Source organism: Balaenoptera borealis (assembly GCF_965194805.1).
Source record: "Balaenoptera borealis genome assembly, chromosome: 2".
Classification (NCBI taxonomy): Eukaryota; Metazoa; Chordata; class Mammalia; order Artiodactyla; family Balaenopteridae; genus Balaenoptera; species Balaenoptera borealis.
In genome coordinates, this window is record NC_138867.1 from 111,251,005 (window position 1) to 111,276,992 (window position 25,988).

Consider the following 25,988-nt stretch of genomic DNA (forward strand, 5'->3'; position numbering starts at 1 on the left):
ATTCATTTAATATCCAAGGAAACTGAGGCTTGAGAGACGTTAAGAAATTCTCCTGAAGTTGCATAGCAGGAGTGCCACGATGTAGTTTTATGTATGTGATCACACAAGTCTTGAACGGAATGGTGTAAAATGCATAGGTCACGGTAAGCATTTTCCCAGAAAGCCCACCTGAGCAGCCACAGCTGTAGGGCTGATGGGCATTTACATACTCAGCTAAATGACTGGGCTTCCCTGGGCATCCTCAACTGGAACAGAAGAGATGCCCTGGTTCCAGTGGCCTCCACCTCCTCCTCAGCCTCCCAGCCCCACTGCCACCACTAAGAACTGACCCGGCCAGCTCCCTCATGCTGAGACCCTTTCATATGACTCCAGACACCTGACCCTCCCTCCCCTCCCCTCCCTCTCATCCCTCCCTCCCAAGCTGGACTCCCGTGTCCCTCACCCCAGCCGCTCTCCTGCCGAGTGCTTCAGCCCCCAGGCTTCCTCTGGAACACCCCACTCTAATAACCCCACCAAGCCAATCCAGCTGCCCACCTTTTCCACTCCTCTCACAATGTGACCCCTGAGGCTCACAGTCTCCAGCCCAGGAGAGGCGCTCCTCACAGAAACTGTCACACAGCGCCCCCTGAGACTCTGGTCCATTCATGAGGCCTCTCACCCTCAGGCCAGGACCCTGACTCCATCTCCACAGAGGAGGTCCCCCATCCTCCTGGCCTCCCAGAATCCTTTCTTCCTCCCTTCTTCTCCCAGGTAGGCATCTCTTCATGGTACTTGGAAGCCTCCTCTCTCCCCCAACCCAAACCAAAGCTTTGCGGGCTTTGCTCCATTGAGCTTCACCTCCCTTTCTCCATCAGTGGCTCGCTCTCAAACTATGAGAAACACTTTCAGGTATTTCCAGGAAAACAACAAAATCCCCACCCTCCCTCAACCCCACGGCCTCCACCGGCGGCCAGTCTTGCTCTCTGTCATCCCTTCACAGCTAATCTTTTTTTTTTAAATAAACTCTCTCTTACAGTATAACATACATATGGAAAAGTGCCCAAATAAGTATACAGCTCAACAGATTTTTTTTCAAAGTGAACTTACCTGGGCAACTAGTACCCAGAGCAAGAAACAGAACATCATCAGCATTCCAGGACACCAATATCCTGGAAGGCAACCATGGTCCTGACTTCTAAAACCAGAGAATCCTTTATCGTGTTTTGTAATTTTATATAAAAGAAATCGTTCAATATTTTGTGCCTTTTTTCTTTCGCTCAGCATTAAGTTATATAATTTTCTATTTGTAGATATACCATTCTATTGCTGAAGGGGCATTTGAGCTGCTTCCAGACTTTGACTTTTCAAATTGCGTTGCTGGGAACATTATGCAGCATGCCTTTTGGCGACACAGCCAAGCTTCTTGAAAGAATTGTCCACACTTGCTGAGTTGACATCCTTACCTCCCATCCACTCCTCAGTCCACCATAATCAGTTTCTGCTTCCAACCTCCCCTGTCCCAGGAGCACCAGCAGGTGTTTCTGTGGCAGCATCCTATGGGTCCAGCTTAGCCATCGACAATGCTGACAGGTTCTATTCTCCTCTAGCCTCTCTGGCTGCTCCTGCTCAGCCTTTATTTGGAACTCGTACCCCCATCATTCCTCTCCTGTCAGGGTTCCCAGGCCCTACAACCAGAGGTCTCTTTTCCTCAGTTGACTCCCTCAAAGAAACATTTTCTTTCTTGCTGCTGGTCCTCTGCACGTGCTGTTCCCTCTGCTGAGAATGCCCTTCCTCCTCCTCTCCTCCAGCTGCCAATCCTTCAAGACTCTGCTTAGATTTGGAATCCTTTCTGTCCCGCTGTCCTGACCTCTTGGTGGCCTAGCACTCCATGCACCCTGGGATGCAGACCCTCGAGGCAGTGAACTGCCTCATGACATGAGCTGTGTGCTCATGAGGGCAGGGCCGTGTCTTGTCCATCCCTGTGTCCTCAGCCTCCAACACTAGGTCTGACGCGTAGCGGATGCTCAGTAAATGAGCTGAATGAATGAATCTACATAAATTAGAAAAAGAATGCTAAAAACCCATAGACTAAGAAGGATATGTTTTAAAAGACCACTGTAGGGACTTCCCTGGTGGTCCAGTGGTAAAGAATCTGCCTTACAATGCAGGGGACGTGGGTTCAATCCCACGTGCCGTGGGGCAACTAAGCCCACGTGCCACAACTACTGAGCTCGCTCGCGCGCCTCAACTAGAGCCCCCGTGCCGCAAACTCCAGAGCCCACGTGCCCTGGAGCCTGCACGCCACAACTAGAGAAGAGAAAACCCACACGCCACAACTAAAGAGGAGACTGCGCACCACAACGAAAGATCCCACACGCCTCAACTAAGACCCAATGCAGCCAAAAATATATTAAATAAATAAATAAATAATAAAATAAAAGACCACTGTATTTTCTTCTCTGGGAAGGGAGGGTAGCACATGAACGCATAAAGATACATCTGAACTATCATTCATGGGGCCCAAGTCCCCAAACTGGGCTATGTTATACCCACAAATTATCTTTTATTTGCAGAGGGCAGTTCGATTTCAGTCCAGCTGATGGTTATTCTGAAACGAACAACCAACCACGCATCCACCCATTAGCCATCCCTGAGTACAGACAAACCCCAAGCTCTCACCTCCTCCAGGGCCTTCTTGGCCTGACTAGTGGCTCCAAAGCACTGGCTTATTCTGGGAATTTCCACAGATGTTTCCATCACACATCAAGAGAAAAATCTTCCCAGAATGATTCCACCAGAATCATGATTCAAATGTCAGATTCAGATCATATTTTCCACCTTTCCTCATTGAAAGAACGATGTGGCTCTTGATGAAGCTGAGGCCAGGACACTTATCATGGAAGGGAAGCTGTATCCACAGCTGTGATGTGCTGGACAAGAGGATGGCTACCAGAGGCACAGCACAGGCTTAGGCTAATGCCAAGGAAATCCACACGTGTAGCCAGGCAGGGTAACATCAGGGAAGAGGCCTGCTCACTCCCCCAGCTCTGCCCTGGCACCAGCCACACCTCTGGAGTGGGAGGTGTGGGCACCAAATCACAACCTGTTTTCTAGCCTCCCTACATTCTGCTTCCACCATATAGAGACTGGGAAGGATGGCTCAGCTTCCAATTGTGACTCCATGGTCTGAAAAAGCACTGGACATGAGGCCTGCCCTCTGCAGCTAGGCGACAACACATTTCTGCATCATCAAGTTCTTTTCCAGATACAGGGGCAGCAGCTGTGACTAACTGACTCAGTTAAAACCCAGGGGGCACTCTTGAACAGCAAGGGTCCAAAGCGAAAGGCCACAGTAGTGACCTGCCCCCAAACCCAGGGTGGAGGGACATGTCACCAAAATTTCACATTGTGAAACTCCTGACAAAAAGCAACATAAACCTGAAGGGCATTTTTGAATCCTGGGCTGGCTCTGGATGTCAGCTCCTGGAGAGCAAAGGCTGTGTTATTTCTCTTCTGACAGGGTTTAGCAGTCAGGTGGAAATAATTCTCAGACCCACTTGAGTTAATGGCAAAAACCCACTTTGATTCAATAACATCATGTTTATTGTGATCTACCCACAAGGATTATCCTGCCCGCGGGGCTGGTCAAGGATCTGCCAACCGCTTTGGAGGCTCCATCTGTGGAAGGCGTGGGGAGCCCCAGGTCACTGCCCATCGAGAGCTATCATCAAGGTAGTCCAGCCCTAGGTCTGGAAAAGAGGCTGGAACCTTCTTGCCCCTTCAGGCCAAGGGCAAGTGACTTCCCAAGTCATAAGATGAGATGGAGAGGCAGCAGTGGGGAGAGCACTGGGCTGTGAAATGGGAGAATAGGGCACAAGCCCTCTGCCTCCAATTGCTGCTGGTGCCCCTTGGACAGTCCCCACCCCGCCTGCCTCACAGGTCGTGCTGAGGCCCCAGTGACACAGTGATAGGGTGAACGGGCCACTGCAGGCTGCAAAGTACTGTGCCTGTAACCATGGTCCTCAGGTGCGTTCTGCCTCCCCCAGGAAGCCTTCCTTGGCTGTTCGCACTGACACTGATGCACGTGTTCCTCTGTCAGCACCGGGCATGGACTGCGTCATTTCCTCTCCCTGACAGCCTTGCCCACGGCATAGATCATCTGTGCAGATGATCTTGCCCCAGATCATCTGCACTGCCCTTTCACACACTTTCCCACCTCCAACTTGGCACCTTTAACCACCCAGGTAAGAAATTGGGGACAGGGACTTCCCTGGTGGTCCAGCAGTTAAGACTCCGTGCTCCCAATGCAGGGGGCCCGGGTTCTATCCCTGGTCAGGGAACTAGATCCCTCATGCTGCAACTAAAGATCCCTCGTGTGCTGTAACTAATATCCAGCACAGTCAAATAAATAAATATTAAAAAAAGAAAGAAAGAAAGAAAGAAAGAAACTAGGGACAGTGGTGGCAGGGAGGTTAAGGGACCGGCTCATGGCCCCCCAGCAAGTGGTGGAGGTGGGACTCAAAACCAGGCTCTCAGACACCAAATCCCACACTCCCTCCCCAGTCCCTGACACAAAGTCCAGGCAGGGGCAGGAAAGCAGAGGAGCGAGAGCCCCTCCTCAGAGTAATGACATGACCCAGCTGCCCAGCCCACCTCTGGCCCCAGCTCCAGGAAGTCTGTAGCACCCACCGCCCCTAGACACCCCCAGTCCACACCGTCCATTCACATCCAGCCGCCCCATGCTGCCTCGCGTTGGCCACTGGGAGCAGCAGGAAGGACCCAGCGTCTGGAGCCAGGCACAGGACAAGGCTCAGCCCATCCCACAGAGGGCGCCGGAGATGTCTCAGTCACCCTGCCAAAGCTGCCAGGGAAGGGAGCAGGTGGCCCTGGCTGGTGGGCTAGGAGCCTCTGCTTACCTGTCGTGCCGCTTGTGAAACACACAATGGAGAGGTCACTGGGTTTCGGGGGCTGCAGAGGTGAGAAGAGGAGTGTGTTAAAGAGACCCAGTGTGCCCAGCCTGGGCCCCTCCCCAGCCAGCCCCTCTGTGCACACCCCCACGTGTGCACTGCGTGAGGGTGCCGGCATGTGTCGGCATGTGTGCATGGCCCTGCATGCTGTCATTGGAAAGGTGAGCAGGCAAGTCCCCAGGAAAGAGAAAGAAAAACCAAGGAAACCTAACCGGACATGGACGTCGATCTGTCCCACCAACCTCACACCTGCTCCTGCTGCCTCGCCTACTTGAGTCTGAGCTAAATTCTAATGGGATTGGGTTGCAGTGGCCATACCTAGGCCTCTATCAAAGATCTCACCATTCTAGGGAATGTGACCCACTTCCTCCTTCCTTCCCACTTTCTCCCAAGTGTCTGGGTTTAGGCTTGGGAACAGAAAATGTAACCCAAGAAGTGAGCTGCCCACTCTGTCACTAAGATTGCTCTGCATCAGGCCCTTGCCCTGGCACTGTGCACATAGTCCTGGGGTCACCAGGAGGAGCCCACCATGACCACTTGCATGCAGAGGATGGCTTCCCGGAGGATGTGACATGAGTTGAGACTGAAGGACAAGCAAGATCTCTCCAGATGAAGTGACGGTGGGCATTCTGGGAGAGGAACCAGCCTGGGCACTGTCAGAGGCACAAGAGACGGCATGCTGCGGGGCCAGAGAGCAGCTCTCTAAGGCTGGGGCACAGTGTGTGGAGGTGGGGACACACCAGGGGCTCCTCATGGTGAAGGGCCCTGGTAAGCAGGGATTGACCTGCTGAGGCCTCTGTGTGCGAAAGCTCACAGGCTGGTGAAGGGAGCGGGAAGAGCTGAGCTGCAGAGGGAGCTGGAGGCGAGAGGCCTGGTTAGAAAGCTCACAGCCCCTACAAGGCCCTCCCAGGGGCTGTGACCCTCCCTGGTGACTCGAGCCCAGGGAGGATCACTCGGGGACGACACACAGAAAAGTTCAGAGAGCAAAGATGCACAAAGGCAGCAGACGCCACAAGGGGTCCACTTCCGAGTCTGTTGCTGCTCCTGTCCATCCCATCCTCTGGAGAGATTGCTACATCGAAAGGGAAAACATAAGACCTCCCAAAGAAAAAGTTACTGGAGACCCAAGGGTGTCCAGGGTTGGCTGCCCCTTTTTTCTCCCTCCCAAATGTCTGCCTCTCGTTCCAGGTCGTCCTGGGTGCCCCAAGGGGACACTTCCTGAGTTGCTTATTAACACGGGGCTGCTACTCTGGCCCCTCTACCAAGCCTTGTGCACAGCGAGGGAGTCTGTGAGGACGTGCCCTGGACACCACAGTGCTCAGTCAAAACCTGCTGGCAGATGAGCTCACCACAGGAACGTGGTGATTCCGCTGACCACAGTCCTGGAAGAGGAAAACACTGTTTTTAAATGCTCGAAAGTTCTAATCAATCAAAATAAACTCAGCACAGTGTGCCTCGTTCCCGCGCCAAGCCCAGAGTCCCAGACTCCCTGCCCAGACGTGGCCCGCGCAGAGACACCACCTCAGCGGTCTCTCCTCAGATACGCATCCAGGCCTTGGCCACCCACACGTCACAGACAGCGGCCTGGGGCCTAGGAAGAGGCTAAGCACTGTGCACATGCACAAGGGGGAGACAGCCTGAGGGGCCCACGGTACGTCTAGACGCATGCTCAAGACACAGTGGCCAGGTGGCCCGGGCTGGCAACTAAGTGGTCAGGGCTGGAGGGGCAGATGGGGGCTGCCAGCTTAGGTGTGGCCCCTAAAGCCATGGAGGGGCACAGGCCCTCCATGGCTTTGTGGGTATATTTAAGAGCAGACAGGGAGACAGGAGGAGAAATGGAGGGCCCACAGGCCTAGATCCAGGAAGGCACAGTGGGGGTCAGCTGCTACTGAGCAAAAGGCCTGAGGCCCCGGAGGATGTCCTGGGTCACTCCAGCAGGCCATAAGCTGCCACCAGCCTAATGTCTCTGGGGAGGCCATGCAAAGGAAAATTGGTTCTGTTGGCTGCTGGGGGTCTGGGACACAACCGCAAGAACCTCTCCAAGACTTCTGGACCTCAAGTTTACTACAGTCCTCAGGCTCAGACAGGCTGGCTGTTAGCTGGAAATGAGGAGGCTCCTGAGGCTGTAGGGGTAGCTCTGGGGCAGGCTGGCACCACCATCTACCTGTTGGTGCCCGAGTCACTAACTGTGCCAAATACCTGAGCCCATCTCGAAGAGGATGCCTGTGGGTACCAACCCCACTACCCACCACCAGCCCTTGTGAAGCCTGCCCTCTTTGAACCCTGACACACCCTGATGGCCCAAGACATACATCCTAGGGCATAAGACGGGCAGATAACCGGCAGCTCGGGCTCAGTGGCTAACCAGCTGTGGCCAGGAAACAGCCCAGAAGCAGACCCTCACCTCCACAGCCTGCATGGACTTAATGACCACCCCGCAGTCTTGCCCTCTGTCTTTCAAAGCTTCCTCGAATGGTTCCATGAGGATGATCAGCTTGAGCCCCGGTGTCTCCTTCCTCTCCACATGCTCCAGCAGAACCACGGCTTTCTGAGGTTTATCCACAATCACAGTGCTGATGTCGGCTGCAGGGACCACCAAGGAGAGTCAGGCTGTGCGGGCACAGGCTGTGACCGTGGGCAGCACATGCCAGGCAGTGGAACCATGGGCTACGTGTGCCACATGATAAGCTTGTGTGTAAATAAATACGTACGACAGGCCATGTGGGACATGTATTGTGTCCAGAGGAAAGTGCACAGAGCCTGGATGGAGCCAAGGGCAGAAGACCAGGGAATCTCCTGGGGTAGATTCCAAGCATTCCTTTTCTTCAGGCTCAGCCCCCATCGTCCCTGGTCTGCTTGAGATATTCACCACCCCCCAGCATCTTCCTCAAGCTGAAGTGAACTCAGAGGGTTGGCAGCCTACGTGGAGGCTGGTACAGAGGCTCCTTCTTGGCAGCCCTACCCTGTGGAAGGAGCCTTTGGGTGAAGTCCAACTGGGGACAGCTGGACTCAGGAAGCCAACTCAAGGGCCAAAGTGGAAGCCCCCAGCGTTCTCTGAGAGCGGAAGCAAAGTACCTATTAGTGTCAAACAATCAGCATAAGCTGAAAAGGGCTGGGAGGAGGAGGTGGGGCTGGCTGCCAGGGGCAGGAGGGGGCAGCTGGGCTCACCTGTGTCAATGATGTAGCGGATTGCCCCCGGGCCCAGGGTGTCATAGAGCGGGATCACCACCATAGAGTATGTGTAGCAGGCAAGCTCCGCAATGATCCACTGTGGAGACACACAGGTTGGGGGGAAGGGGGAGCACAGAGCAGACAGCAGGGCTGCACTGCCCTCAGGCCTTAGGCACAGGGCTCCCTGATCGGGGTCCTGTGCCGAGAGCCCTCCGCACAAGGCAAGGGATCCATAAAGCTGACCCGTTGAGCCTCCTCCCCCGACGCTCTTCTAGACCTGTTTGCCCCAGGGAATTACGGGGCTCCAAATAACCCCAGGCCCACCTCCGGGGTTTGCATGGCCTTCTTCCCCAGGTCCTTCTTCCCCCATGGCTCAGGGAGCCACTGTTTGGACAGCTAGGTAGGGTGTAGATGGAAATTGGCTGGAATGTCCACCCCTGATGAGGGACAGAGCCAAGGGAGTGGGGGATGGCATGGACCAAGGATCTCCAGTTTTCCTCTTGTCCCAGGCCCTACAGACAGCGGGAGCAGGGCTGTTCTACGGTACCCAAGCTTGTGTTCCACTGATGCCTCTAAAACCAGTTAAGGGAGGTGCTCACCTCTGGTCGATTTTGTGCAAAAACGCCGATAAACTGATCTGTACATGGTTTACAATTGTGCTGGAGAAGTCCAGACCCTAGAAATTCAGCCCTGTCGGCCACCTGCACACAAACATGGGGCAGTAATGGGAAAGCAAGGACTCTTCAGCAGGGAAGGGAGATCCCCAGGTGGGATTTCTATGGTCTGAGGGAGCTCCCCAACTCCCTACCCAGTGATGCTGGAAGTCCTGAGAGGTTGCTGCCAGGAGTTTGGCAGACAGTCCAGGCAAGGAAAAAAAATGACCCTCTGAGAGCCTCCGGGATGCCCACAAGCCCCCCCCCCAAGTGCCAGGTCTGTGTGGGTAGACAGGGTGGGGCCTGTCTTCTATTACTCACCTCCTGGTAGGACAGCCACTGATAAGGCTGCTTGGGATTCCTGAAGCCAAGACAGGGTCCATTCCCTACACAGAGATAAGCAGGCCTTGTGCCAGGGAGGAGGGCAGGGTGTGGGAGCCACTGAACCTGCCCATCAGACACCTGGATGAATATCCCATCCTGGGAGGTGGTCCACGGGCCAAGTGAACTGCTCCCCAGCTGCCTGTCTAAACTGCTGAAGTCCAAGAAGGCCTAAAGTACACAAGCATGGCATCTCCCCAGGGAGATCAGGAAGGCCCAGGAATGGGAACTGACACAGCGCTAGTTTCCACAATGACCTGTGTGATGCAGCCCGAAGAGGACATGGAGACCTGGGGGCCACTGGGCAGAGGTGGCAGTTTGCCTCTCTGTGACAACTCCCTTCACCCCACGCCATGGGTCACCCAGACATCTCGGAGGCTCAGGTTCAGAACCATGCCAGCTAGCAGCCTGCGAGTTCAAGGCTCACGAGGGGCTGCCAATAGGAGATATAGAATATGAGCAAAGAGACAGCTTAAGGTCAGCAGTTCTCAGGGCTGTAATAAAGCTGAGGTCAGCCCTTTGGCCTCATAATGCAGCTACTCGTCTGACTGGGTGGCAGGAGGGCCAAGAATGGCTTCTCTCCTCTGGACCTGGGCGTGACTCACCTGCCATACCCCTGGAACCATGCTTGCTCACCCACACCCTTGCACCTGCTCAACCCCTGCCACAGCCCTTCCACACCCCCATGGCCCCTCTCACCTGAGATGCTAAGTCCGCGGCGGAACACCTCGTACATGGTCCTGGCATCGTCATAGTAGTGGGTGAGCAGTTGAGGGCCATCCCCTATCACGGATCGCCGGGCCCCACCACTGTCCTATGAGCCAAGCACAGGCCAGAGAAGCTGGCTGATGCAGGCAGGCAGGGGTATCAGGAGAGGGCACCAGCATGCACCTGGCTTGGATACACACCCGGGCCACATAGTTGGAGCTGGGACACACTCTGTGTGCACTCACACACATGGCCTACACACACCTGGGCTGTACACACACAAACTCTACACACATTCATGTACACGTGGCTTGTACACACTGGACCTGTATGCATCCACACTCAAACACAGGTGGCTCATGCCCAGGGGCCCAGTACACTGGTCTCCCACACACATACACACACACAGCACCCACACACCAGGCAGCATACACTAAATGCCCAGAATCTTCAGTTACTGTTCATACACACCCGTGGTTCACTCATACAGCAGAATGGGGAGTACTGGCTAGAGTCAGGCTGCCCCTTGCATCAGGACCAACCTACCAAGGTGTTGCTGCTATGCACATAGGTTAAGAATCATTTGGGGGCTTCCCTGGTGGTGCAGTGGTTAAGAATCCGCCTGCCTATGCAGGGGACACAGGTTCGTGCCCTGGTCCAGGAAGATCCCACATGCTGTGGAGCAACAAACCCATGCGCCACAACTACTGAGCCTGCGCTCTACAGCCCGTGAGCCCCAACTACTGAGCCTGTGCGCCACAACTACTGAGCCTGCATGCCACAGCTACTGAAGCCTGCACGCCTAGAGCCTGTTCTCTGCAAAGAGAAGCAACCGCAATAAGAAGCCCGCTCACCGCAATGAAGAGTAGCCCCCGCTCGCCGCAACTAGAGAAAGCCTGCGCTGCGCAGCAAGACCCAACACAGCCAAAAATAAATAAATAAATAAATAAATAAATAAATAAATAAATAAATAAATAAAAGAATCATTTGGGAGCCGTCTTTAGCTAAGAAGGCTGCCATCCATCATTCACATAACAGTGAGATGAGTTTGAGGACTGGCTGGGAAAAGAGGCCTAGAAGGCAGTGGAGGGAATGGCATAGTAGATGCCCAGGCCCTCGGTGGTATGGATCCAGAGTGGGACTGTAGCAAACACCATCTGTGCTGGGGGCAGGGGAAAGGAGCTGGGCTTCTCCTGCCTCTTTCCCTTCCACATGCCACCCCTCCTCAGGCTCCCGAAACCCAGAACTCTCCAGTATCACGGTTCCACCTCTTCTCTGAGCACTATTTGGGCTGCACTGGGCTGGCCCATGGTCCGCTACCTCTTGGAACATCAGGTCTGAGGAAAAATGTGACAGCCACAGAGCCAATAGCCAAACTCAAAACCACAGGCAGCACTCAGCTGTTCTGCAGTGGAAAGTTCTGTTTGGCCAGTGCTTCCTGAGCACCAGGCCCATGCAGGACCTGTGTGGGAATCTGGGGACAGATACACTCAGACCTGGTTAGCACCCAGGGGGACAGAAATGAGACAGCAAGAGACTGTGTGTCAGGGACAGAAGGGGCTCAGTGGGCAGGTATGTCAGAGAGTGGCCGCTGAGCTGGGTTTTGAAGGATACAAAGAGGGGGCTTCCCTGATGGTGCAGTGGTTAAGAATCCGCCTGCCAATGCAGGGGACACGGGTTCGAGCCCTGGGCCAGGAAGATCCCACATGCCGCTGAGCAACTAAGCCCCATGCGCCACAACTACTGAGCCTGCACTCTAGAGCCCGCAAGCCACAACTACTGAAGCCCACGCGCCTAGAGCCTGTGCTCCGCAACAAGAGCAGCCACCGCAATGAGAAGCCCGCGCACCGCAACGAAGAGAGGCCCCCGCTCGCCACAACTAGAGAAAGCCCGCGCGCAGCAACAAAGACCCAACACAGCTAAAATAAATTAATTAATTAAAGAAAGAAAGAAATAGAAAAAAAATTAAAAAAAAAACAAAAGGGTTTACTGGGAAGAATGAGGAACAAGGAATGGCGGTTTCACCAGAGGCAACAGGGAGTGCAAACACATGGGGCAGGAGGCACCTGGGAGACTGTAGGCAATTCATGCCACTCCAAGTGGTAAATGGAGGAGGCCAGAGAGGCTGCATATCAAGGTGAGGAGCCTGAGCTTTAGGTTGAGGACAACGGGGAGCAGGGAAGGATTTTAAGCCAGGGTGAGTGACATGACATGAATTGTTTCCTACCGTGTAGCACACAGGGTAAATGCTACCAGGCTCTCTATGATCTGGGCCCCTCTTACCTCTCTCATCTCATTTCCTACCACTCTCTCCTTTTCTCCTTCACTACAGTCACTCCAGATTCCTACACTCCTGGGGGATGAAGCAAGGGAGGGCTCCATCCTCCCCAGGAAGGGAGGCCTTAGCTGTGTCCATGCCCTGTCCTCCCAGCCAGACCCGTGAGGCGACTCTGTGGCGCTCAACCTGACCCCATCCAGACCACTGTCACCTCCAGCCCCGAAGCCCCCACTGCCTCCTCATGCCTGCCCCTGCCAAAGCCACAGCAAAAACTGGCCCTGTCTCTCCTACTACTGAAAGCCTCAAATAAATCCAGGCTGTCCATCCCCAAGGGTCCCTGCCCAGTTAATGGGGCTTTGTCCTTGCTGGCCTCTCCAGATGAGTTGTAACTGTAAGCTTACCAAAAATAATACATCTTAGTGCTTTCTCTGCATCATCTCACCAAATCCTTACCATAACTTTAGGAAGCAGATACTCTTTTTATTGCCCACTTGACACATGAGGAAACTGAGGCTCAGAGAGCTAAGAAACTGCCGAGGACCATCAGGCTAGTAAGAGGCATGGCCAGCCTGCAAACCCACGGCTGCTGGTAACCACAGGCTACCAACGCATCCGCAGCCCCTCTCCACCTCCCAGCCACACCACATGAATCGCCATTTCCCAAAGCCACCAGGTGTGTTGTCACACACTCTCACCTCTGCACACATCATTCCCTCTGCTGCAAAAATGCCCTAAAGACCCCAGCCCTATCTCGACCTGAGCCCTCTCCCACCAGGCCAAACTCTGTCATGCCTTTGATCGGTACCTGCACGACATACCATCGAGAGCAAAAGCAAGGTGCTGCACGGTGTATGTGGTTATGTTATCACTTTAAAAGGTGGGCAGACATCTATACATTTGCTTGTGGACAACTGCTAACACAGTTCTCAGGGGAAGAGAACTTAGAGGCAAGGGGAAGAAGGTGGAAGCTTTTCAGTCTATGTCCTTTGGTTGCTTTTGAACTGTGTGACTATATTATCTATTCAAAATAAATAGAATTAAAGTTTTTTAAAAAGGCAAATAAACTCCATAAACTTAAGAAAGAAATCTTACTGGTCCTTCTAGACAGAGCCTGGAACACCCTTGTCCAGGCTGGGCCACCATCCCTTCTTCCCTCAGTGGCTCTACCTGTGAGTCCGTGTGCTCTGGGAGGGCAGGGCCCTGGGTGGGCTCAGCTCTGGGTCCCAGCTCCAGACCAGGGTTGGGCACAGGGAGAATCTGGGAGGGAATTTACCTGGCAGCCCCTTGAGCACATGCTTAGACCGCCAACTGAGGCAACTGTAAGCCAAGGCACCCTACCCAAGAAGCAGGCAAACCAGAGGCCCAGGGCAAAGCCAAGGTCAGTCTCTGCCCAGGCTTTAGTTACTGGGAGAGGCAGAAGGAGCATCGAGTAGGAGAGCCTGCCCAGGGCCACTTCTGGGCTTTCTGGCTGGCTGCCGGGAGAAAGGGAGATTCTCTGGGCCATTTGAGGTCAAATAAGCCACAAGTTTGGCTTCTTCCTTCAAGATGCCTGTCCCCCCCCTACTACTTCCCACAGCCCAACTGCTCACACCCTGCTCACCTCCACCTCCTCTGACTGCATCAGGAGATTGCACGGCGGTTGCAAGGCCTTTGGCCGGTGAGTGAACCAGTAGGCGAGGATGGCAGCCAGCGCACCCACACTCACGAGGGTGGTGGCTGAGAGGCTGTGGAAAAACTGGCCCAAGTCGCCCAGCTCGGGCAGCCGCAGCACCCTCAGGATCTCCTGAGTCTGCATCTTCTCCAGAAGCGAGAGGATGTACTCTGCGGGAAACAAGAGGCAGGTGAAGGAGGAGCCCTGACAGGAGGCAAGAGAGCAGTCCTGGGCCTCTCCTCCCACTTGTCTTGCGTCACAGGCAACACACTAATCTTGGCCAGGCCTGGAGCGAGTTGGGGTATACAGCCTCCTGGTGCAACACAAGTGTATCCTGAAAGCTGGGCGCCTGGAAGGGCCTTTCCCGGTGACAGGCCAGAGAGCCCTTAGCAGTCATACCTGACAGTCAGACATCCGGCCCAGTTTTCCTGAGAAACATACACTCAGGCCCTGGGCCCTGCCTGACACGTACTTCCCCATCTTTGAGGAGTAGAGCGTGCTCTGACAGCTCTGGACTGAACACCTCCTGAGCCCTAGGGCCCGGGTGTACTGCCTCTCCTGTGTGGTCACAGCATTTTGCTTATCCTTGCTCCTGCGACGTGGACTGGACAGAGGGGCGGCAGGTGTGCCTAGCACAGTGCCCAGAACGACTGGGGGTGAAGGGATGCAAACTCCTTCCACTCCACCTCAAAGCTGCCAGCACCAGGCTCTCACCCTAAGGGACCCAGAGAAAGCGAGGTGGCAGAGGCCACAGACCAGCCCTGACAGACACTTCCTGCCCTCAAGATCTGAGGACAATGACCTACCTGACAAGGGTCCAGGGGATGACACACAGCAGAGTCCCCTTAGGCCCACATCCTGGCCCACCATGGGGTCTCCTTGAAGAAAAGCTGTAGCCAAAGGCCTGCCAGTGCCAGAGGTGATGCTGGGGCCATTTTTCTGAGGAATAGCAGAGTTCCCAAGAGCAGCCAGGGTGAGGTCCGGGCACTGCTCTCTGACCCCAGCCTGCACTGCAGCTCTGCACCACCACAGACCAAGACCCAAGAAGAAGAGCTGGCCCCACCATTAACTAGGCCTGTGCCGTCCTCCCTGGGATCCCATCTGCTAATGTCCAGAGGAAAAAGGAGGTGCCAGAGGGGAGCAGGAGTTAAGCTGGTGGGAAGGGAAAGGAATGAAGGCTCGGAGAGAAAAGGCTCAGCAAAGTGCTGTGTGCCCTCCTAGGGGTAACGAGAAACCCTCGTGACATTGCATATGGTGGTCAGGGTGTCACGCTCACCCACTGCAGTCCAAGTGGACACAGTGGGCCTACAGCGGCACATGGAGGATGCCCTGACGGGGGCAGGGGGAGCTTTTCTGTGAGAAGCACTGGTGACTGAATTTGGTTCAAAGAGGGAAGTCTCCAAGTGCTACCATGTCCTCCTGTTAGCTGCTAAGTGAAGTAGTGCTGGCAGAACAGACATATGGCCAGCTGGGCTCAGGGGTCTGCACTTCGCCTAGGACTGAGGAAGGTAGCCAGGGAGGGCCCGTTGGATGCTTTATCCCCAATGGGGCCTTCTTGGTGTTACTGTCCACCTGAAGGGCCTAAAGCTGGAAGTGCTGTACGACACCTATAGGTCTGCCAGCGCAATGAGGATTGTGTGGGCTCCAGGCTGACAGTCACTGGCCTTCCACCCCCCACCTTTGGGTGCATGGCTGTTGTTTCCCTTCTTGGGAAAGAATGAGAAACCCAACAACAGCTACTCTGCAGCCATGGGATATGAGCCAAACAGCAATCGCTTGACCCCTAAGGGAAGAGAGATCTGCTGAACTCCCAATAAGTGGCATTTGTGCTGAACTGTAACATCACCACACCAAAAATAAGGTCGATGCTGTGCAAAGCCATTGTAGAGAAAGCAGGCAAAGCTCCAGAGTTCAAGTCCCTTCTCCTTCACTTATGAGCTATGCTAGGTTGAGCATACCCCACTTCTTTAGACCTCTTCCTTCCCCATCTTTAAAATGGGGACATTATCACTCAGGCATGTAAAGCTCCTCATGCTGGATCTGGCATAGCTGGAGGCACGCTGGGACTAAAGAGATGGCTAAAGGTATGCTTGTCAGACCAAGGAGACTGCTCAGCCCAGGCAGGAGTAACCACTGGACAGAGATGGCCGAACCCAGGTAGTACGGACCCACAGGAGTTTATGCTCTACGGATGGCATGACAGGCTGTCTGAGTCCGGGGAACGCTCATCAACCACCTACAGGCTCTGGGTGAGAGAAGTGAGCCCCCAGCCAGCCAGAGCATTCTCACTGAGTCCCTGAGCCGGAAATCCAGTTTTACCAGCAGCCTCCTTGAACTGGATCAGTTTTGAGGCCATCCCACAGGAACAAACCACTCCTGGCATACTGGTCAAATTAAGGTTCTGCATCAGCAGAGGGCAGGCTATGGACCGCGGTGAATTCACCAAGGAAAACTGCTCTGGGGAGGACCCTTGGCAGGAGGCCAGCTGGCTTTCCTGGGAGATTTACTTCCTTAAGCTGCAAATGGCAGACTAAGTCACAGCCAGGCGCATCAGATAAATGACTCACTACATAGTGGAAAATCTAGATATGCCCACCAGCTCCTGGTGTGAGCTCTGAGAGCTGAATGAGGTTTCCTCTAATGGACTGAACTGACTCCGTGGGCTAGGAAGCCAAGGCCCAAGAAGTCCCGGCTCAGCTCTGAGGCTCAAGTATGTGGTCCCAAAAGTTTTAGAGAAAACCCCGGAAGGATGCCTTACTACCACCAGTCCCTGGCCCTTGGCAGTTGTTCACAGGCCCTAAGCTACAGCCAAAAGTGGGCACTGGTTGCAATGCTGGGGTTGTCACAGAGCACAGACAAGAATGGCCAAGCCATCCACCCACCCACCCATCCACCTACCCATTCACCTAGCAGACCCTCATATGGCCTCTGCTCTGAGCTAGCTCAGTGCTGGGCACTGGGACAAGCCAGATGTGGGCCTGCCCGCAATCTTATAGGGGAAATACATGAGGCAGTGGGCAGTGCCGTGAGTGCAGTTTGGGCTGTGATCAGGCATGGGGAACCAGAGAAGATGCCCAACTCAGGTACGGAGAGTCAGGGCAGGCTTCTGGCAAGAAGTGGTATTGATGCTGAGACTGAAGGAGATAGAGGAAAGGGTGTCCCAAGCAGAGGGAAGCAAATATGCAAAGGCTGGAGCTGAGGGAGACCATGGGCACTTAGCAAACTAAATATTCTCTCAGGAAATAAAGTCTTGAGCCCATGAAATCGTGTACGAGGGTCAGTGCCACAAGTCTGAGGCTGGTTTCCCAGATGTGCAGAGCTTTCGGCCATCACCAAAGTATCACAGTTTCCAAGAGAGGGAAGAAGAGAACTTGCCTAAACTTCCTGAATTGCTAGTATGTGGGAGCCCATGCCTACACACTGCACTGCTCAATCCTCATGACAGCTCCATGTACTCATTATAAGGTGAGGACATAGAGACTCCACTGAAGAAGTTACCTGCCATTCACAGGGGCACAGTGAGCGAGCAGGGGAGCCAGGACTCGAGCCCCAGACGACTACGGCCTCTCAAACCACTGCCTTGTGTTGCATCGCAACCCTAACCCTTGCCTACATTGTACCATCCATACCCAAACCCATGCTCTCCTCTGCAGTAGTGCTGAACCCACAGAAAACCACCTTCAGGCCTGCTCAGAAGAGCCCAGGCAGGTTGCAGGGGGTAGGGGCCACCAGAGCCCGTAAGCAGGGATCAGCCAGTCAGGCCAGTCACTTGCTCTTCAGCACGCACACACCACAGGTGGGCTCCCTCCTGGCCTCACATTATGAACTTGCCATCTTCCCATGGCTGGGTTCTCTTCCAGGAAGCCCACTCGCCTAGGACACTGGAGGGTGGTGGGAAAAAGGCTTGGCCACCCACTCCTCCTCAGGCTTCTATTTAGGTGCCCACTCCTAAGGAGGCGTCTAAAGTGACTGCAGCTCCTCTAGTCCTAAGGCTGAGCCTGTGCCCCTTCCTGGCTGGGCAGCAACCAGAGGGTGTCATTCTTACAGGCTTGCCAACCTCAGACAGTCACGGGTGCTTGCACATACCATGAGATGCCCTTCAGACCGCCGGGAGCCACTGGAGTGGAGAGCTGCAAATTCAGGTCCTCTGAGGACATGGACCTCAGAGCCAGCCTGTGCCACCAGGCCTTTGGCTTGGGAGTCTGGTCTTATCTCATTATTTCACAGGGCCTTGGCCTCTTCTGACCTCCTCTCTTTCTCTGTCCCTGGGGTCCCAGCCATGGCTGCCTCCTTCCATGCCCCCAGGAGGCTCTCTTGGTTGCAGCAGCATGGGGCACGGGGGGGCAGGGGGGAGGGGGACAGCACCCAAGGGAATCAGTGGTGCTGGTGTTGCCAAGGGAGCGGCTGTGAGTGTTTGTAAATATTCACCTGGCACGGGGACCCAGCCCTCAGCATCAACTAGCCTCCTCTCCTCTAGCACATCCTATGCCTTCTCCTTGGGCATAGACCAGTTCAGAATACCAAGTGGTGGCACAGGCTGGGGGGAGTGGGACTTCCCCACCTTGCCCTGTCTTCTGCTGATTCAGGGCACATGGAAGGTGGGTAGTGAGAGGCATAGCTGTCAAAACCCAGGAAGGGAGAGAATGGGAGGAAGGGGGCCCTGGTCAGAAGTATTTTGACTTCAAGGGGGCAGAAGCAGAGCCCCAGGGCACATTTCCAGTGGAGATGGCCCTGAGATCCATGGCTCCACTCCAAGAGCTCTCTGCTGGTCCAGCTTCCTGACTCTACACCTTCACGATCTAGCAAGATGGTTCTATCAGGACTACTTCCTAAACACCTTCCAAACCTGACCACTCCTCTCCACTCCTCTGGCCTGGCCTGGTCCAGCCACCACCAAGTGCTGTCCAGACTCCCACACCAGTCTCCTCACAGGTCTCCTTGTTCTAACCAGTGTTTACACTGATACCAAAGTTATGTTCCTGATACACAGACATAACCATATCACGCCGCTGCTCAAAAACCTTACCTGGCTCCCTCCTACCTTAGGACAAAAATTCAAACTCATCATGCTGCCACTGAGACCCTCCATGATCCTCAGATTCTTCCCTCCCCTTAGAATCACACCAGCTTCGCTCTGTATCAGCCTGGAGGCAGGTGGGGGTCCTTGCAATGGGGTTCTGGGTCTATGCAAACTTCTGAGGGCTTCAGAAATGGGGAAGCACAAGGCAAGCCAGCAGATCATTAAAGAACCTCCTTAACTCCCAATGAAGAGCTCTGAAATGAAATCATAACCTCCCAGGGGCCAGGGGCCCCAGCAAACAAGCCAGGGAAAGGGCCCAAAGGGGAGTTCTGGTGCTGGACTGACCCGGGTCCAAATCCTGACTCATACTCTTGACAGCTGTATGACCTTGGACAAGTCACTTTACCCCTCTGGCCTCATCTCAAAACTCTCATGGACAGAGAATAAGGTACCAGGCACGCAGTAAGGGAGACATTCAGTAGATAGAAGTTAGCTGAAGCAGTTACTCTGTCTCTGCCAGCCAAAAGGGCTCAAAGACAACTTGCAAAATTACATGCATTCACACCCTACCTTTCCAGCAGGCTCCTGGCACTGGGGAGGCAGCTGAGCTGGTCCCACTAGTACCAGCCTCCCTTTATCAAGGATGTGTGGGGCTTAGGGAGAGAGCTTACCACATCTTGATCAAAGCTCAAAAGTGGCGAAGGCCCTGCCCCAAGTCTGCCCTCCTGGGGACAGCTGATGGCAACGAATGCCTGCTCTGAGAAGCCGGCTGGTGGTAGAGGCTCTAGCAGTGGTGGCAGAGGCTCCCTGGCAGCTGTGGCAGCAGGTCTGGCAGGGACCCGGGCACAGAACAGCTCTATGGGGAGCTGCTGGCCCCTCCAGGCCCCTCGCTGCCCCTCCCCTGCATCTGCACACGGGGCAGTGCTGGCTCAGATCAGCTCAGAGGCAAGCAACCCAGCCTTAACCCCAACTCTGCCAGGTTGCAAGAGCCTCAGTTCACACCCCTCTGCTTCTCCCCACCCCTACCTTGTCTTCAGTCCTGGAGAGGAGTTCGTCAGAGGGTTGCTTAAGGACAAAGTCTTCTTACACATCTATCTGTGGCACTGATTAAGGGCCAGGCCCGCAGCCATGGGCTGGGGACCTGCAGGCTGCACGAGCGGTAGGGGTGGTGGGAATGGTGGAAGTGGGCGTGGAGAGGCCAGATCCCCGGTGCCGAGGGCGACCTGCACCGGGCGGCCTGCACCTTTGCCCAGGAATCTCCTCCAGCACCTTCCAGGGGCTGCCTCCACCCCCACCCCAGAAGGTCACAACCAGTCTACTGGGGAGAGGAAGGAGATTAGGCACAGTCCCGGATAAAACATCTGCTCAGAGATGCTCTGGGCAGTGGGGACACTCCAGACCAAACACCAGGGTCAGCAGGTAGAAGATAATGGCTTAGCTCCCCCACAAGACCCCAGGGCAGCACACCAGCCCCTCCTTAAAGCCTGCCCTGAGAGACGCTTTCCTGGCTTGCCAGGGGAATGGCCATCCTGGAGCCAGAATCCACACCCAGGCCTGTTGGAACCAAAGCTGAGCCCCAAACTCCCTCAACGCCTCTGGCAGACAGACTGGGACAGTGAGGTCCCAGGACACCCAGGGTCTCACTCCTGCAAGATTTCTCCACTGGGTGAGGAGTTGGGGTGGTGATCGCGTATGGCCTTTTTTGACTCCTACTTCCACAGCCAGGGTGTGGCTGGGCTCACAGCAGGCACATGGAGAGTAAAAGGCAGGTCCAGCCCGCAGGAACCAGCTCACCACTCCCAGGCCCTACTCACAACTGGTGCTTCCAGGACAGGGCCGCTGTCTGCCCAACGCCATCTTCCTCTGCAGCAAGACCGCCCCAGGTCTCGGCCTAGCACTCTGAGTTCCCTCTCAAGAGCTGTGTTCATAACCTGCCTGGAAACTCTAGAGCCCGCAGGCCTTGCAACACTTTCCCTGGGGCTGATAGGGCTTCCACTGCCCACCCCACCACCTGGGGCAGGCGGGCTGCTCAGAGAGCTTCCTACCTCAGCAGCCCTAACCTGGAACTTGGCAAAAGCTTGCCTGGGCCCCCAGGCCCCAGCCTCCGGCAACACACCTGGAGGAAGCTTTAAAATGCACAAATGCCTGAGGACCAACCCTCAGCCCCCAAAGCCCCTTTTCCTTCCTTCTTGGCAGGACCCTTACTTTTCTCTGTACATTTTCAGAGATGTTGTTAACTAAGACGAAAGCCTCCTTTAATGCTTCTCAGGGCAGCTTCTGGGGCAGAAAATCCAGTGGACACAACCAAGGTTCTGGCTGACGGAAAACCACACAGGGTGCCAGAGGCAGAGAGTCACGGCCCAGCAGTGCTGCCCCAGGACGTGTGTGGCCCAGGCACTAGGTTAGGAAAAGCACAAATCTCACCATCACACCTGTGTGACCCTGATCTGTAGAGACACAAACACAGCAGCCCACACTCAGCTGGCCCCCACCCCGTCCACACAGGGATTCACGCTTGTCTGGGCTGTGAGAGGGGCTTTCTCTCCACCTTCCTCCTGGGTTTTAATTAGAGTCACAGAACCACAGACGACTGGGGCAGACATGGGGTCAAGGGCCTCCCCGAGCTGGGAATTGCCAGGTGAGACCCACCGCATGTTCCCCCAAGAAAGACGGGCCCAGGATTCAGGCTTGCTGGGTTACAGGGTGGCTCGCCTGCCGAACCTCCCTGAGGAGGCTGATTATAGCTCTGAAGGTTTACTTAGGCCTCTTGAATGTAGAAAGGCCTAACTAAAGTTGGCTGTGCCTGACCACTGCACAGGGCCCCTGTCTCAATAGCCCGAACCCACCGTGAACATGCCTCCCTTCAGCAATTCACTGGGGGTGGGAAGCAGCCCCCAGCACCGTCCGCCCCCATCCTCAGGCCAGCACCTCTCAAGAATCTCACTCACCCTAAGCCCTGGTCAGGGAACATAGGCCCACAGTCCTGACAACAGCACCAGGAAGCCAGGCTCAAACAATACTTTCAGACACTTAAAAATACAAATAGCCTTGAGAGCAGAGGAGCAAAGAGAAACACAGTGTCTTTCACGAGCTCTGAGATAAAAGTTGTCCTTACCACGAATCAGGCCTGACAAAATTCTCAGAACGAGGAGGGACAGCACAGGTTATGACAGTGGCAACGCTCCCTTTAGAAATACTTCCAGGGGACGAAGACTAGGACTGACGGTGTGGATGAGCCTCGGCCTCATCGTCCTTCCTTCCACACCAAGCCCTGGGATGGCAGGCAGAACCCTAGGAACAGTGGCAAGGGCCAATGAGCGCTACACAAGCAGAGGACACCCCCTGGCCAGGCCCCACTGTGCAGGAAGCCAAATCCTGTGGCTGCAACATGATCCTTTCCCCTCCCAGCCCGTCTAGGTTAGGGCGACCAGTGTCCTGGCCTCAGGAGCAGTGATCCATTTCCATCACTGGCCCAAACTGAGGACACAATGCAAACCTTACAGGCTCAAGCTCAGAAAGAGAATATGGGCTGCTCCAGGCAGGGACATGCTGTCAGAGCTCAACCGCAGGTGGCCAGGGGTACAGGGGAAAGAGGATGTAACCACCTCCAGCGAGGGGGAAGCACCTTGCAGGAGGGAGGAGGTTCTGTTGAGATGCGGTTCGTTGAGGTGGGGGGAGCAACAGAGGGATTTGCTTTTGCCCACTTGTTCCCTCAGGAGCAACTGGGGACATCCTGCTGGGGAGTGGGCGGAGGGGAGATTCACAAGACAGAACAGAACCTAAGACATATGCTCAGTCAGGGAGGGGGAGCAAGGAGATCAGGAACAGGGCGGGAAGGAGGGTTCTGAGAAGGGGACAGAGTCCTAGAAAGAGCCTACTGGATGCTGGGGCTCCTGGGAAGGAGGCAGCGAGGCTGGGAAGATAGCATTTAGCTGCAGAGGGAAAAAGATGGTGATTTGTACTATATATAGCCTCATGCTTTCGAAGTCCCAGCCACAAGCTAACAGGGCCCACCCACTCACTCACCTGATCTAGCACCTTGGGGTTTTAGGATGCCAAAGTGCCCCAGGCAAGCTGTCCTTCCAGATCCCAGCCAAAGGGACCCCTGCTGCAGCAAGGAGCCAATAAGGCACCTATACCCACCATTCCAGGGGTCACTGTTATTTTGCAGGAATGACAATGAGCAGAGAAAAGGGAGTTTTGCTTTGGTTAAACGCAAATTTTCTGGGACTCTGATAAACAGCTTAATTTTCTGGCTTCCTCATACTTTGACCAAGTTCCTCTTCTGAATGGCACAAGGAGAAACAAATCTGACCCTCACTCCGCTCAGCAGAAGTCTGTGCTGGTCAGTGGGACCCTGCCACCTCCTGAATCATCCCTCTGGAGGCCAGGGCCACACAGCAGCTGCTGCCTTTCACCACCCTCCAGCCACCAAGACCTGCTGTTGGCCGGTGAGAGCCGGTGGCATCCACAGAGTTAAAACCAGGCTCAAGCAGCCCAGCCCTCAGCTGGTCCGGAGGACTGAGAACGCAGGCCTCCTTTTCAAGGCCAGGATGAATGGGGAATATGCAAATCACCGCCTCCCGAGGAGCAGTGGCAGGGGAGGGCCCACTGCTGGCAGGCCCACACCTCTCCACCCGGGTCTGTCACATGAAAGTGTTTGTATTCCTGCTGCTGCCTCTGGCATCCGGCCAGGCTGGGGCTGTTCTCACCGGAAAACAAAAATCTCTTTCAGACCAAAGCAAAACGAGGCCCTGGCTGGCCCGGGAAGGTTGCTGGACATTGTTCACACCAACCCACTGAGAGCACCCATCGCTTGGATTCTCACTGAACCCACCACCTTTCCAGAGGGAGCTGGAGGGAGGCCTCTGCGGCCGCTGCGGAAAGAAAGCACTGCGTCAGGTCAGGGTGGGCGGGACCAAGAAATGGGATCGGAGCATTCTGAGGCTCTGTTGTTTTGTCCTTTTCAGAAATAGTAATGACTGGGCCTCAGGTAGCAACCTTTTTGAATGAGGGAACTTCTGGCAATTCTCATGGTGTTGATGGTAAATGTGGACAAAGAAATGGGAAGAAAAATGTGACAGTAAACAAAAGCCCTTGCAGTGCACTGACAGGACTTTGAAGAATGGAGGTCACATGTCTTCTCCGCCTGCTGCCCAGAGTGCTGCTGCCACAGGTGCCCGCGAGCTGTGGGTGGGGTTTGTGACCCAGAGCACAATGTGCACAATCACGCTCCAGAGCTTGGACTCCATCCCCCACAGAGGCTCCAAGAAAAGGTCAGACTTCAATCTTGTTCAGACTTTCAGAGGCCAGAAATGCTGCTCTTCTGACACCCTAGGGTCACCAGGAGCTGTCCATTAACCATGGCACAAATATATAAATGTCTGTATCTATATCTATCTACTTATTTTTTAAACAAATGTATCAATAACAAAACAAAAACCCAACCAAACTGCCAGCATATTTTATTGCAAGATAGATGGAAGAACATGATCTCAGAATAAAGGAGAGTCATTTGACTTGAACAACTCACAGTGTTGCCTTCATTTTCCATATTTTTTTGGAATGTATTGTTGCAAATTTCCTCATTACACATAGCACCGTGGATGATACTGAGTGAAGAAACCAGGCACAAAATAGTGCACACTCTAGGCACTATTCTCCCACATAGAGACAGGACAAACACAGGTGAGGCTAATCTATGTGTACAGCACAAAGCTTATAACCTATGAAGCATGGCTGCTACTCAGACTCCCATTAACAGGAGACAATGACACAGCAAGATCTCAATCACACATATGATCATTTAGCCTGAGAGGAAATCTAGGACAAAACCACCTGGGAGCTGACTCTGAACCAATAGGAGGGTTTGTAGATGCTCCACAGATCTCCTGCAATCCAAATGAAACAGGCCCTGTCAGCCTCTCAGCCCAGAGAAAATGCCCATCTTTGATGACCATGCTCTGCTGCCTCCCTCCTCAGGTCCTCCTACTGTCAGCTGGGGCCACACAATATGCCCATGAAGCCCAGAGGCCAGGCATATCTCTGGGACGGTTCATGGGGCTGCCCCAGGGAGGAGAATCAGGAGGTAGAGGAGAAAGAGAAAAGAAATGTCAGTCCAGATGGAAAAGGGGTCTTCACAGGTCACAGCTTTCCCTGCTGTCTGACCTGTGGCAAGGAGATCAGGGACACATGTACCCAAATCTCCCAACAGCCCACTGGCCAGGGGAAGGGCACCCTCCCTTTCTCTCCACCACCCCAGGCAGAGCCAGGCTGAGGGGGAGGCAGTCTGCAGGCAGGGTGGGGGCTGAGTATGGGTGAGTCGAAGGTGTCCCCCAGAGAAGCACATCCAATCCATCTGCGGGAAGGTACATTCTCCACCACTAAGCAGGGTCCTGGCGTCTAGGTGGCTTCATGCAGCTAGGGGACACAGAAGAAGGGCCAGAAACACTGCTCCTTCCAAAGTCAAGAGGGGGACTTCCCTGGTGATGCAGTGGTTAAGAATCCACCTGCCAATGCAGGGGTCACAGGTTCGATCCCTGGTCCGGGAAGATCCCACATGCCGCGGAGCAACTAAGCCCATGCGCCACAACTACTGAGCCTCCACTCTAGAGCCCATGAGCCACAACTACTGAAGCCTGCATGCCTAGAGCCCCTGCTCTGCAACAAGAGAAGCCACCACAATGAGAAGCCCGCGCACTGCAACAAAGAGTAGCCCGCCACTCTCCGCAACTAGAGAAAGCCTGCGCAGCAAGGAAGACCCAACGCAGCCAAAAATAAATAAATTAAATAAGTAAATTAAACAAACAAAGTCAAGGGGTCACTGCAGGCCTAGATGGGTCCTCCCTGAGGCCCCCTTCTCCATGCTGATACCTGCTTTCCTCTTATTGGTCTCTAGGGCCTCACCATCAGCCTCTGGCCAACCTCCCTGTCCCATCTCACTGGTGGGCCCACATCCCATCTTGCTGCCCACTTTGTCCCAGCTCTGGCTACCTTCCCATCCCCATCTCTGTCCTTGCTGTGTGGCCTCCAGTTGGCCTTGCTGTCTACTCTCTGGTTGACCTTACTGTCCCTCCCAGTATCCCTCCTGTCTATGTGGCAGGACCTACAGTCAGTGCCCAGAATGGTTTATAGCCAAGGCTGGGGCAAGGGTGTGTGGTCAGAAGGAACCCCACTGGGG

General features: G+C 54.6%; 1 protein-coding gene across 7 annotated transcripts in view; it reads right to left on the reverse strand.

Moving 5' to 3' along the window:
• The window catches only part of ACSL6 (acyl-CoA synthetase long chain family member 6), a 64,545-nt gene that overhangs the window by 32,513 nt on the left and 6,044 nt on the right, over positions 1-25,988 (reverse strand). For 4 of the 7 annotated variants that reach the window (XM_082380782.1, XM_082380781.1, XM_082380780.1 and 1 more), the window contains 8 exons: positions 13,738-13,958; positions 9,851-9,965; positions 9,092-9,156; positions 8,717-8,818; positions 8,115-8,214; positions 7,351-7,529; positions 6,296-6,328; positions 4,896-4,947 (listed from right to left, as the gene is read on the reverse strand). In XM_082380782.1, coding sequence (XP_082236908.1) covers positions 4,896-4,947; positions 6,296-6,328; positions 7,351-7,529; positions 8,115-8,214; positions 8,717-8,818; positions 9,092-9,156; positions 9,851-9,965; positions 13,738-13,958 — 867 coding nt within the window. Of the gene's footprint in view, positions 1-4,895; positions 4,948-6,295; positions 6,329-7,350; positions 7,530-8,114; positions 8,215-8,716; positions 8,819-9,091; positions 9,157-9,850; positions 9,966-13,737; positions 13,959-19,479; positions 19,625-21,923; positions 22,090-25,988 lie in introns of those variants that run through there. The other 3 variants (XM_082380783.1, XM_082380784.1, XM_082380785.1) reach the window with 3 other exon arrangements.